Genomic DNA, 14,275 nt, shown 5'->3' with positions numbered 1-14,275 from the left:
TATATACACAACCACAGGTCCAGGCACCCACCCCAAATCTTCCCAATTCCTCATCCTACCTGTAATCCAAGCCAAGGCTGGACTATGTATCATTAGCCTGGGATAGGATTGAATTCATTAGAACGTTTCGAAAGTTTTCTGGTGAACTCAGAAGTAATCCTTCATTCTACAGAACTTGATTGAATCATATTTTGCTAAGAAGGTATACTGGTGAGAATTCCTAATCTGCTTCAAGCAAGTCAGATTATTTCCATCAAATTGGCAGGACAATTAAAATCATACTTTAAGGTCTGAAACTATGATTTCTTTATGACCAGAAGAAAAAAAAAGTGGTAATTCTTAGTTACAAGAAGGAAAGGAACAAAAAAAATGAGTAATAGCTGAACACATCCTTCACGTGGCTTACCTGATAACGGCTGATGTAGTATGCACACTTGACAGCTGGCATGTAGTCTTCTGTACCATTTTTTCTAGTAAGTTGCCCCCCCGATGCCATGGAATCATACTGCTCGGCTTATAAGGCAAACCATTTTAGATTGGTACTGCTGCTTTCTATGGCAATCAGGACATCTGAGAGTCAAAAGTCACTAATACTGAGATCTTCTAGGGAGATACGAACCACTGTCCTGGGTGCTTAAAAAAAAAAGCAACAATTTGTCATCTCATAGGACATTCTTTAATCACATCTCTTCCCTGAATCAACGCAATAGAAAAATCAGTTGATTCAACAAAAGCTTGAGATCAGAAGACTCAAATTCCAATCCTAGCTTTTCACTCATTTGACAATGAGCTTGAAATTCACTCAATCTAGGCCTTGAGTTTCTCATACGAAAAACAGGAGAGCTGAATAATTCTTCAAGTCCTTTCCAGTTCTGATAACCCACGAGTATGTCCAACTACAGAATGTTGAATTCAACCAGTCATCTACAAGGTAGGACTCAGTCCCCTAGCAGTAAGCTAAAGTAATTCTTTTCATCACACCAAAAACTCTCTCACTGAATCAAGAGAAAGGTGTGTCTGTAATTCAGTGTGAACAGAATAACACAATGATGTTTTAAGACAAATAAGGCATTTTTGACACAGGAGACAGTTATATTTCACAAAATTTCAATCAGAAAAAAAAAAAAAAACCCTACAAAGAGCAGAACTCAATGCTCGCTGTGATCCTATACCTAGAACTGGAGGCATGACCCTGGGAAGAAACCCTTATGGCTAAGGACAGTGCTTTAGCCAGCTTTCCTGGGATGGAGCTAGCAGAGCAGGAGCAAAGGAACTGCCATTCTTCATGCTCATCCAGCCAAGCCCGCTTCAATGTGCTGATGCCACTGTACAAATAGCCCCGGACCCACTTCAATTTCAAGGAGGAGAAGGAGCTGGAAGCCTGGGCAGCATTATTCTACACAAGTCAAAGAGAGGAATGATGTGCAGCAGTCCCAGCAGGCAAGTAGCAGAGTGAGAAGGTGGGAAGGCTAGATGAATTAAAAGCCTGAAGTGGAAAAGTCTAAGTTTTAACGGGAAGCAGTAAGAGAATAGTGGAAGGAGGTGGAATACAAAAAGTGATGAAGCTCTGATGCAAAAATAATACAAGAGAGACAGTTCAGAGGGAAGTGCAGGGCAGTAAGAGGCGGACGGTGCAGTGGGAAAACATGCAGCACGCCCAGAGCTGTGCCCGACATAAGCAGGTAATGTTAAGTGAACAGAGGATGAGTGAATGAGGGAGAGGAGGGCCATTCAGTTACGACACAAGCGAGAAAGGGCACTATGAGATGGCAATGGCATATGACAGGGTTAGGAAAAGCAGTTACGCCAGGTGACATTCAACACTGATAACTATGCGAATGGAAAGAAAAACACCTGACCTCCTATAGCGGAAACCAAACAGACTGAAAAGAAGCATAGAACAGGAAAAACAAGCACCAACAACACTCCCAGAAGAACAAAGTACCCTGGGAACTTTTTACCTTGAAGAGGAGCACAAAATATGTTGTATGTTGGAGATTTCAGAATTGTTTTCTCCTATGTCAGGAGTCTCCCGAAAGTACATTTTCATGCCAAGTTGGTATAAGTTCAAGAGCAAGCAAGAAAAGAGGAACAAGATATTGTAGAAAGTACTAAAAGAAAGGGTAGGAAGATAGTGACACTTCCATGGAAAGCGGCAGAAACCCATCTTTAAATGGTAAGACAGTTATAATCCCATTAAGACAAAAATCTATACAATAACAAAGTCTATTTTAATGAAAGAATTACCAACTAAAAACCATGCTTATTTTAAAGCAATGTGTAATACAATAAAAATGTATAAACAACTTAGAACCAGGAATAACATCTGGGGTTCAACGAAACGGTGTTTGACCTATAACATAATCGAAATATAAAGAATCCTGCCTCCTGAACATAATCCTGTTTCTGCAGAAATGTGGCCCCTCTGAAGAACAATGAAAATGCAAGAATCTATCCTAATAATTCTAGAGTGACTTTATTAAGGTATATTTTTAAAACGAAGCAGATAAAAACCCAAGTGAATGAAAACTAATCCAATTTGTGACAAAAAATTTAATAAGCTGATAACTTCTATGCTGGAGTCTTTCCTCAGCCCTTCTTTTATTTAGCTTCAATGATTTCTGAACTAATCACCTTGTAACTTTTTGGAATAAAGTATCTGATTTTAACAGGAATGTGACTGATCTAGAATATGACTGATAATTATGGACTAAGTAATGAAGTAATTGATATAAAACAATTCTCTCTGGGGTATGTTTCAAATTCCTGCTTTTGGGGACATGTGACATAGAACTAGGGGTCTGATACTGAGTCTGGGACAGAGGTCTGCAAACTTAAGCCCACAGGCCAAATTCAGACCACTGTCTGTTTTTGTATGGCCTGCAAGTTAAGAACAGAGTTTACATTTTCAAATAGTAGAAAAAAATCCAAAGAAGAATATTTTGTGAGATGTGAAAATTACATGAAATTCAAATTTCTTTGTCCATAGATAAAGTTTTATTGGAACACAGCCACACTCATTTGTTAACAGACAATATTTATTGTCTATGATTGCTTTTATGCTATAATGGTAGAGTTGAGTAGTTTTGACTGACCGGCTAGCAAAGCCTAAAATATTTACTATCTGGCCTTTTACAAACAAAGTTTCCTGACCTCTGGTCTAGTGTGAACTAGACTAACAAGGAACTCAGGAACAAGAGACAAAGAAGAGCTGAATCAACTAATTTTTAAAAGCAATATTAGCAATTTAAGAATTTAGTTACGAATTCTATGAAAGTTGAAGATGCAGAAACTATATTTCAAGTTGTCTGTGATATATTCAGTAAAATGTATAATTCTATCAATGCACTAAAATGTTCAAAAAAAGAACATAAGATAAGACAGGTCAAAGGATTTGTGCCACAAAATAATGTGTTATTCTTGAATCTGAGGGGTGAAATGTAAGTATTTTTAGGCCTTCAAAATTCCTGGTATTTTTCGAGAGATTCATAGACATTTAGCAAAATTACAGCAGAAACACTGTACATGTTATTTGGAGAAAGATGTGTAAATTTGCACCTTTAAATGTTCACAACTGTTGTCAAGAACCACTTGTTTAATCATTTGCAAGAATCACGGAAATTGTACCAAGTTAAACCAGCCCATGAAAGGTTATGTGTGGGTCCATTTGTTACAGTCTTCAAGAACAGAAAAATGACTAACAATGTAGTCCTTTCTCTCCTCTTTCCTCCCTCGTGCCTTTTAAAATTTATCCTGCCCCTGTTTTTTGCCCTTGAACATCCGTCTTAAAATAATATCACTTGCATTTTGATTCAACCACATCAATATATAAAGCCCATAATGTAAGCAGATTGTTTTTTCCCTTTAATTCCATTACAGTGTCTAAAATAGGGTCAAGCGTGAGAGCTCAATAAATGATTTTGAAAACGACATGCCCTGAAGGTGATCCTCTGTTGTGTGTTATCAACACCTACTGTAAATATTCCAAGTCTGAATTTTATAAGTAGAGGCAACGCTTTACAACATCTACTATGCATGGCTGCCTGCAGGTAAAATTAATACTGTAAAGGCCTAACTTTGGTGTGAGAAAAGGAAAAAAACCAAAAACCTGAATTATTCAGGTTTAAAAGATCCAAGGTGTTCCCCTACTTCATTTCCAGAAGAAACTCAGCATAGGTAAAGCAATATGATTTGAAGGAGATATTATATAATGATATTACAACAACAAAAATTTACAATGCTCATTTTAGCAATCTCAAACATAATGAACAATCACGTTGATTCTAGGTGACAAAAACTGTTACCAGTAGGAATTATCAGCTCATTTACAAAGCAAAAGTCTGTTGTCCCCTTTCAAAATATAATTTATAAAACTAAATCCAAATACAGTTAGAATAAAATGTTAGTAGACACAGTTGTATGACCAGGACTTCTAACATATTTTCAGAAGGAGAAAAGCAGCATCTGTCAACTGTCAAAAGCCTGGGCAGGATTGTGACAATGCTTCCAGCAGATCAAGTTTCTTTGGATGCAGAACTCCTATGCTGATATCCCCAAGAGGTGGCTACAAAATAGTAACAGTTACTCACTTTAGGCACAAATGCTTAGTGAGCCTTCTAAGGACCCAGATTCTACTCTAGGCTCCGAGGACACAGCAAAGGACAAGATAAACAAACCCTGTTCATGAGGCACTTCCATGCTCGTGTGCAGAGAGAGCCCTCTGCTGAGAATTACCATAAGGTGATAATGTTAACAGAACAACTTGATGGCTACTCTGGACTGGCTGGCCAGGAAGTGCTTCTCTTTTGGTGATGTTTGAGCTGAGGTCTTAATATTAGGAAAAGGCCAGCCATTCGAAATTCAGAAGGACAGATTAGAAAAGAAAAGGAACAGCTACTGCAAAGGGCTAAGACAGAATGAGCTTGGCGTGTTGAGGCACAGAATGAAGGCTGGTGTTGGCTGTGACAGCATAAACCAGAGGGGAGGGAGTAGGCGAAGATCTGGCAGATACCAGCCATGGTGGGCAATGCGGGCTTTATTCTGTGTGTCAGTGGATGCCACCAGAGGGTTTAAGCAGGAAAGTGATCTGATCACTCTGGCTGCTGAGTAAAGAACAGTCCACAGAGGGACAAGATGGAAACTGGGAGCCCTGTTACTTTACTGCAATGGTTAAGGCAAATGAGGATGACAGCATGTACTCTGATGGAATTAACAAAGAAGAAAAATGGATAAAAAGATTCAGGATATGTTTTGGAGATAGAGACAAGACTTTATAGATCAGATGTGAGGAGTGAAAGAAAGAAATAAATGAATAAATCAGGATATTCCTAGGCCTTTGTTTGTGAAATTGGGTAGTTCGTGATTTAATTTACTGAGCTAAGGAAGTCTGGAGAAAAAGCAGGTTTGGGGAATAATTCAGGTTGGGTCTCATTTGTGTTTGACATTCCTATTAAAAACCTAAAGACTTCAGGAAGACAGCAGATATGTGAGCCTTGAGCTCTAGAATCAAGTTTGAGTTGCTGGCAAAGGGACTATTCTCAAAGCCCAATGGTACAACCTGCTTATTTGTATCTCTGAGTAATCAATGTTCTTTACTAGAGTACACTTTGAGAGACTAAGCATTAATAGACACAATTTGATAAATGATGTATATAAACAAAAGGGTTTATATACTATGAGCCTCTTTAAATTGATAAAAGATTGTTATTTTAGAGATGAGATTCTTACCACTGATAACTAGAATAATTATCTATGAGAAATTTGAGTGCAAGACTGGTTTCAGATTGCCTGCCTATGAATCACAGCCTCCTCACTTACCAACTGAGTAACACTGGGCAAATCACTTAAACACTTAGTGCCTCAACTTCCTCATCTATAAAATGGGGATAACAGTAACTACGTCATGGTGTACTTGTGAAGATTAAATGAGCTACACGTAAAGCAATCAAAACAGTATCTGGCACATAGTAACCACTCAACAAATGCAAGTGAATATCATTATCTGCAGTCTCCCTGCACTGTACATAGAAGTGTCTTCACACTTCAGTTTTTTAGTTAGATGCCTGATAAGAGATGGCATCAAAGATTCAGAATGAGCTAGGAAAGCATATGAAAAACCCTCTTCAAAAGAAGTGGGGGCTAGAGTTTTGCGGATTGCTAAAAACATCCTCTTCAAAAGTAAGCTTTACATCTGCCAGTCATTCCTAAACCTGTATCTCCAGCCCTGACCCAACTCTGGAGCTCCAAACTCACATACCCAGCTGCCTACTTGACACTTGACTTGGTAATTTAATAGGCATACTATTGGAACAAAAAGGGAAAAAAAACCAGTGTTCTCTTCAGTAAGTGAATGATCAAGTGACCACCTCCAACTGCAGAAACTCTCAGCTCTGCTCCACAAGTCACAAAATCCATGCTGTGAATGATTCTCTCAGTTTTCAGCTTCGCACTGAAAGAGTGCTTAGTTTGGTCAACTACACAAAATCTCAGGCATTCTATCTGCTCACTTCAGCATTAATCTTTTGCATTCCTGATTCTACTGCATGTATTGTTTACTGTAAATCATCTCAAATAATTTCTTAAGGTAGGCAGGGAATAAGGAAACAAGCGAAATGAAATGAAATGAAGTATTAGATGCCATTAGATGACTCCTGGGCTCTGTTGCCTGAAGCAGACTGGACTGCACACTCCTCAGAAGAGGCAACTCTCAGCTGTCTTATCCTAGGCCATGACTCTAATAACTACCAATGATATCACCAATAGGGCGACCAGACATCCCCGGTGGACTAAGACAGTCTCAGGAAAATTCTAATAGCATGGCCTTCCACTCTCAAAACTGTCTAGATTGGATGAGAAATTATATGTCTATCTATGTATATGATCACCAAGAGCTCTGCAGCATCTATCATGCATGCATGCATTCATTCAGTTAATATCCACCAAACACCAGCTAAGTGCCAGGTCCCATGCTGGGCTTCAGTACAACGCAGGATTCTAGTAGAAAAATGACAGGTCTTCAAGAGTTATCAGATGTATGCAAAAAGGGTCACATGTAGGTCAAGAGCTTCAGTAAGAGTCTCTGAGTTACATACCACATCTAAGAAAACATGAGGAGGGGCCAGCCCCATGGCATAGCAGTTAAGTGCACGCGCTCCGCTGCTGGTGGCCTGGGTTTGGATCCCGGGTGCGCACTGCTTGTCAGGCCATGCTGTGGCGGCGTCCCACATCAAGTGGAGGAAGATGGGCACGGATGTTAGCTCAGGGCCAGTCTTCCTCGGCAAAAAGAGGAGGATTGGCAGATGTTAGCTCAGGGCCGACCTTCCTCACAATAAAAAAAAAAAAAAACTCTAAAAAAAAAAAAAAGACATGAGGACAGCAAAAACAGTACATTTCCTTAGTCACTAAATAGACAGCTGGATACGTTAGGCAGATGTTATACACAGTGTGTGTCCGTGTTTGGGCATCCGTGTGTTTATATAGTTTGCTCTCAGAAAGCAAGCATGAGAATTCATGACCACAAACACTGGGCCTTTGTTGTAGATATAGATTACTGAATAAATGACTAAAATGATCCATCCTCTTGCCACCCTAAGTGTGAACTCAGAACAGGTGATAAGTAAAGAGGTAAAAACAAAATATAATTTACACATTTTAGGCTGATCTTTTCCTATTAAAACAGGTAGAATCAGGAAATCTGAATTGGTTCAGCTGTGATTTCTTCTGAATTAGAAATGCTAAACAGGTTAGGCAAATCACCAGCAAATAGATCAATCAAGCAGATCTCAAGGAAGCTTATATGCTCAATTTACTTAAAAGAAGCTAATAAAGCAAAGGTCTCCGATAAATTTAATGTTAGCAATTTTCAAAGCTTAGTCATACAGCTAGAAGGAACCTAAGAAGTAGGGTGATCCTGGGGACTCCAATATATTATCTTGATGGGAATCCTGGCCATTTAGACGAAGGAGGCTGTAGCAATTTAAAGTTCTAACTAGATTCAATGTTTAGAACTGTTGGTTGGTAAAACCCTTAAAAATATGATCTCTAAGGCCCCCTCATTTTGCAGATCATGACACTTAAGCCCAGAGAAGCCACACAGTAATAGTGGGAAGAGCTTGACTTTGAAAGTCAGGCACACTTGACTAACCGCTTCCCAGATCTCCTCCTTGCTGCATTCCTAAGAACATTACTTACCTTTTCTCAGTGTCTCATCTATAAAAATGAAGGTAACACTTATCTTTTAAGCCTGTTATGAAAATTAAATGAATTCATATTTATGAAAACATCTGGCACCGGGGCCGGCCCCGTGGCGTAGCGGTTAAGTGTGTGCGCTCTGCTGCTGGTGGCCCGGGTTCAGATCCCGGGCGCGCGCTGACGCACTGCTTGTCAAGCCATACTATGGCGGTGTCCCATATAAAGTGGAGGAAGATAGGCACGGATGTTAGCCCAGGGCCAGTCTTCCTCAGCAAAAAGAAAAGGTTTGGCATGGATGTCAGCTCAGGGCTGATCTGCCTCACAAAAAAAAAAAAAATCTGGCACATAATAGATACTCAATACATGTTAATTTCTTCCCTCCAAAGGGTGACTAACTTGAGAAATACATAGCTGATGAGGGGCAAGAGGCAGAACTAGAACCAAGAATTAGGATCCCCTTCACCTTCATTCAAAAGAATTCAATTAGTCTTTAAAAGGCGTCTATCCTTGAATCATACCATAAAATATAGCTTTTAACACGTGAGTTGGGTGGGAGGGGTTATGAAAATAAATGTGGAACATCACAGCTGCAAAGAAAGGTATTTGCACCTTTAAGCATAGAGATATATTTGCTAGAAACAAAGTTGCAAAACAGCAAGGAACTTTAAGCCAGGCAGTATTATATCGGCTACCCTTTTAAAAATGACATCTGCTCAGTTTGTACCTGAAGCCTGCCCTTCTGGAAACAATAGTGTAGGAGAATTTTGTTGTTTTTAATGGATATTTCACAACTCATATTTCAAGATTAATGTTTGCAGCAAATATGTATTAAGTGTCAACCATGTGCAGGGCCCTGTGGACTATACAGATATGAATCAGACTTTGGCTTTGTCCTAATTTAAAATCTTAGAACCTAGCAGAGAGGCAGACTTTGAAAAGCAATAAAAAACATAATCGCATATTAAGCGTTATGGGACTTGAAAAGCTCAAAGGAGCCTCTGGGGAGGAGTTCCTTAGCGCTATCCACTCAAGGATAAAACGTCCACTGCATCAGCAGTGGGTACACACAGCAAAGTCAAATAAACCGCGCTTGAATTGCCTTAATTCCAGTCTTGTTTCTGGCACCAACCAGCTAGCGAACTGGTCAAGTTACTTGACATCTTTGGGTCTCACGTTCCTGTCTGTAAAATGCGTGAGTTCAAACGGATGACCTCTTACATGTAAGCCTCCTTCAGGCTCCAACAGTCCAAATTACACGATGATGATGACGACGACGACACCAAGAGAACTACGGCTGTTATTTACCGCTATTTACACCACGCGCCGAACACTGCGCTACAGAACATCATTGGTACTATCTTCATTTAATCTTCCCAACAATCTCATAAACTGGCATCATCATCCTTATTCTACAGAGGAAAAGGAGGCGACACAGCCTTAGAGGGTCGGAGTCGCCATGTGAACTGAGGCAGTCCGAACCTAATCCAGTAGGGGCCCGGACTCCCGGTCTTCACGATACCTGTCTTATCCATTAAGCAAGAAGGAACACAAAAACGGCGCTCGGAGAAGGGCCCCTGGGGCGGCGGGCAGGCGGGCGAACGTCACGCCCGACTGTGTCACGATCCGGTGGGTCTCGTGCCCCCACGGCCGTGCGCACCACGCGGGGCGGACGCCGGGACTGAGCCGCCGGGCTGAGGCGCTGCGGGGCTCGGGGAGGAGGCCCCGCGGGAGCGCGGGCGCGGGCGTACCTGGGCTGCTGGCCACTCCCGCCGGCTGGTTCTCCCACCACTCGTCTCCGAGGTCGTCTGCCATCTCCACGCGGGACTCGACGGACGGGGCGGACCACAGGGACAGCGGCCGCGTCAGGGATTCGCGCTGCCTCAGGCGCGGCGGCCGGCGGGCGCACGCGGAGCTTCTCCTCAGACCCCGTCGCCTCCGCCCCGCGGCGATGACGTCACACCTCCGCCCCGCCTCCCCAGCGGCGGCGCTCAACTCGTCGCAGTTTCCACACGGGTGCTGACGGGCAGGATCAGTCTAAAGACTCAAAACAAATCCTCACAAAAACATAAATGTAAGAAAACGCAAAAAAAAGATTATCATCTTTTAAATTAATCTCTGTTAAAACTTTTTATTTATTTATTTATATATTTTTTGCCGAAAAGATATTGACGAAAGTGTGAAACAGGATGCCAAGACAACTTTTCTCTGTTCCGTTTCAAAGACCTTGCGCGGCGGGAGAAGACCCGAGCACGTGGCTGTGTTTTCGTTTCTGTGTCAGAGTTTGTGCGTCCGTGTGTTGATAGAATTTGCTCTTAGAAGACGTGCACAAGAAATCATGACCATGGATGTGGGTACTACTCTTTTTATACGATATGAGTAAAGAAAATGTCGAGTGGTCCGGAAGGGCTCGCCCACGGAAAGACCCAAGCGGTGGGGAGAGCTGCGAGGCGACTCCCCCACACCCCTTTCGGTTGTGTTTTCTCCGCGTTTTGTGAAACGAGAGAAGAAAGGAGCCCAGTGCTGCCTAATGATAGGTAAGAGACCTACACCTCTTCTCGTCTCACCCCCAACGTGAAGTGGCAGAGATGGGCGAGGAAAACCCGCTAGGCGCCGAGTGCTGGGGCCAGCTGTCAAGTCAGCGTGGACGATATTTTTCAGGACGGTCTTCGTACATAGAGATAAAATCATAAAAGATACATCTAATAAACGCAGTGTGCCTGGCACTGTGTTTGGAATAGTGTTTTAAAGATGAGTAGGATATGATCCCGCCTCCAGATGTCGCCAACTAGAGTAGAGGAGATACAACTTGTAAGTATAAAGTTCTCAAGTAATGATAGCATACATCCTCGGAAATGACAAGGACAGAGAATCTTAATATGATGAGGGTAAAATTAGCATTATGTGAAAAGTTACCCAAAACCCACCGAACCACTAGGTGGCTTGTAAATGCATTACTCATTAGACTTTATCAGAATGCCTTAAACGCCCTAAGAGAGAAGTTATTAGGTGTAATTTTGGCAAAAGTAAAATAATCTGTAATCATCAAAAGTAATGTCTTTGATGAGAAAATGTAGATGGTAGAAAATTTTGATGGTTGATAGATTATTGAAAAGGAAAGTTAGATAAGAAATACTAGTGTGGAAGAGGGAGTGCTGTGACCAATAAACATGTGAAAAGATGCTCTGTCTCATTATTAATCTGGGAAATACAAAAAAGACCACAGTGAGATACTGTCTTTCATGCAGTAAATTGACAAAAAGTCTGGCATTACTAAATTCTGGAGAGTATGTGCATCAGTGGGAGTTCTTACACATTAATGGTGTGAGTGTAAATTGGCATAACCACTTGGAAAAGCAATTTGGCACAATCTTGTAAAGATAAACATATACACCTTATGATCCGGCAATTTCCACTCCTAAATATATACACTTGGGAAACTCCTGCATATGTGAACCAGGAAACTATAAAATATTCACAGTGGCACTGTTAATCATATCAAAAAAGTGGAAACAACACAAGTGTGTTTCAATAGGAAAATGGATAACTAAATTATAGTATAGTCACACAATTAAGCTGAGTGAGTGAATGAGCACGTAATAACATGGATATATTTTGGAAACATAATGCTGAGTTTAGAGAAGCCAAGTCCTAGATGCTGTTTTTATAAAATTCAAATACAGGGGAAACCAAAAATTGTTTAGGTCAAAAAATACTTATGTGAATTTAAGGTAAGAGAATGGTAAGCACAAAATTCAGGATGTGGGTTGGTGGGGGAGGGGAGTGGACAGGGAGATGGGATTAGGAAGGAGAACAAAGGTAAATGTAAGTTATTGGCAAAGGTCCAATTTGGGGAGAGTGGAGAGTTCACAGATATGCATTAAATTATCATGCTTTATAACTTACAGATATGTTACATATATTTTTGTGCTATCAAATAATATTTATATAATTTAAAAAGTAAGAGAAAAGATCCACTTGTACAAAAAAGACATTTTTAGTAGAGTTAAATTAGGTGCTATTTGTTAAGAACTCACTAAGAATTCCAATTAATGACCCAGCATCTCAAATGACACTCAAAGCTGCCTGACAGTCCTACTACCTTTTCCCATGAAAGTTCACTTTCCCACTGTCCCCAATTTTATCCCGGGATCAATTTCCCTATTGTGCTCTGGGTCCGAACCCCTTTCACCTTCCCCTAACCTCTTCCAGTTTGGTAAGTGGCAGCACCATCCCCCTGGTTGCATTCTCATCTGATCCATTGGTAAGTCTGGTGGGATCTAGCTCCAAAATATATCCTAAATCTAACCATTTAACCATCCTTCTCACTACAACCTTGGTCTGAGACAGACATCTCTCTCCTGGGCCACCGTAATAGCTTTCTAATCAGGCTCCCTGCTTCCACACAGCAGTCAGAATCATTATGTCACTCCCCTGTTTAAAATGCTTCAGTCGTCTCTCATCACACACCCACTCCCTCATCACCTCCTTGGGGATTGGAATTGCATCTCTCTTATTCACCACTGTTTCCCCAGGACCGAGGACAGTACCTGGCACAGTGTAGACACTCAAAATCTGCCTAACTGAATTTAAACTCTCTTTACTCTTGATTGTTTTACTCACCAAGCAGCCTTCTGATAATTTTGTTTCCCAAGTCAGCTTTCTTTCTGGCAGCAGATTTCAAAGGTCAGCAAACTAAAGCAAGCCAAATGCAAGCCATGGCCTGTTTTGTCCCAGTAAGCTAAGGATGGTTTTTACATTTTCAAAGCATTGTAAAAAAAAAAATAAAACAAACCAACAACAAAAAGAAAAGAAAAGAAAAAAATATGTGACAGAGACTATATGTGGCCCTCATATATTTACTGTCTGGTTCTTTACAGAAAAAAGTTTGCTGACCCTAGACTATATAGCCAACCTAAGCTGTACATCCATTTAACTGTTCTATTTATCGGTGAATTGGGATCCCAATTTATAAATCAGTCTGTTGTAAAATCCTGCCCCTCAGTATTTGATCACTGCATCTAACAGGTAGAAGCTTGGGTTTAAGCAGATCTTTATCTACTCTCTCCTTCTGTACAGTATCTGAATGAGTATTGTGAGAGTTTAGAGGAGGAAGCATTCACTTCCCAGTGGGCTGAACTGAGAAGCCTTCATAAAGGAGGTAGTACTTGAACTTAACCTTGTCAGTGGATGTCAGTTGACATGTTTTGTTTGTTGATTGACATTGGCATGGATTTGGACAAGTCATTTAACCTTGTTGGGCTTCACTTTGCTCATCTGTAAAATAAAGGGAATAAATTAGATGACTCCTTAGGTCTCTTCCAACTCCATGCCTTAATCTTGAATATTAGACCAAGAATTCTGGGTATTGTTGTTCATTGGATACTAAGAATGTGATGGAAGTGTTGTTATAGGAAAGGTAATTTGGCATTACTGTGCAGGGTAGATAATAGATTTGAGCAGAAGTTTCCACTGGCATGGATATGTTAAGTTACTGACTCCCTTAGTCTTTGGGGCAGGCAGAGCTCCTGGGCCAGTGCTTCAGGTTGAGGAGAGCCTCATCTCTTCACTCCAGTGTTGTACAAATAGTGCTATTTTCTATGGGTGCCCTGGTATAAAATGGTTGGGAAGGACTGGATTAGAGGAAGCGAAAAAATGTTTGAAGGCTGTTTTGTGAAGCCTCACCATACAATGAAAAGAGCTTAATCAGGGCAAGGGGTCTTAGTCCATGAACCCAGTCTATAAATGTACTTCAGGGAGTCCATGAACCCCCGATGATGTTCACATTTTTGCATCGTATGGACAATAATAAATAATAACAAAAGCACGTTCCAGGCACATCTCTAAGCACTTTGTATCTTAATTCATCTAATCATCGTAACTCCATGAGGTACTGTGCTGGATTGGATATTTTCCATTTACCACTCTCTACCTTTCTGTGACCTAGAAGGCTGATGTAAGTCTCCCCTGAGCACTAGTTTCAGATTTGCGTTCAGCAAATTGGAGGCATCAGTAAGAAATCAAAGGATGAGAGAAAAGTGACACCCTATGTGTCATCTTTTCAAGGTTGGGACTAAGGTGCTGCAAG

The 14,275-nt window shown here is 40.9% G+C and overlaps 1 protein-coding gene across 3 annotated transcripts in view; it reads right to left on the bottom strand.

Annotated features, from left to right (window-relative positions):
* Positions 1-10,090, bottom strand: part of CMSS1 (cms1 ribosomal small subunit homolog) — a 353,891-nt gene extending 343,801 nt beyond the window's left edge. For all 3 annotated transcript variants that reach the window (XM_058555678.1, XM_058555679.1, XM_058555680.1), the window contains exon 1: positions 9,939-10,090. In XM_058555678.1, the coding sequence (XP_058411661.1) occupies positions 9,939-10,002 (64 nt within the window). In that variant the 5' untranslated portion in view covers positions 10,003-10,090. The remainder of the gene's footprint in view (positions 1-9,938) is intronic.
* Between the last annotated feature and the right edge of the window lie 4,185 nt (positions 10,091-14,275).

The sequence above is a fragment of the Diceros bicornis genome, chromosome 15 (assembly GCF_020826845.1).
Source record: "Diceros bicornis minor isolate mBicDic1 chromosome 15, mDicBic1.mat.cur, whole genome shotgun sequence".
NCBI lineage: Eukaryota > Metazoa > Chordata > Mammalia > Perissodactyla > Rhinocerotidae > Diceros > Diceros bicornis.
The sequence above is the reverse complement of the archived record's forward strand: the minus strand, read 5'-3'. Positions and strand labels throughout refer to the sequence as shown.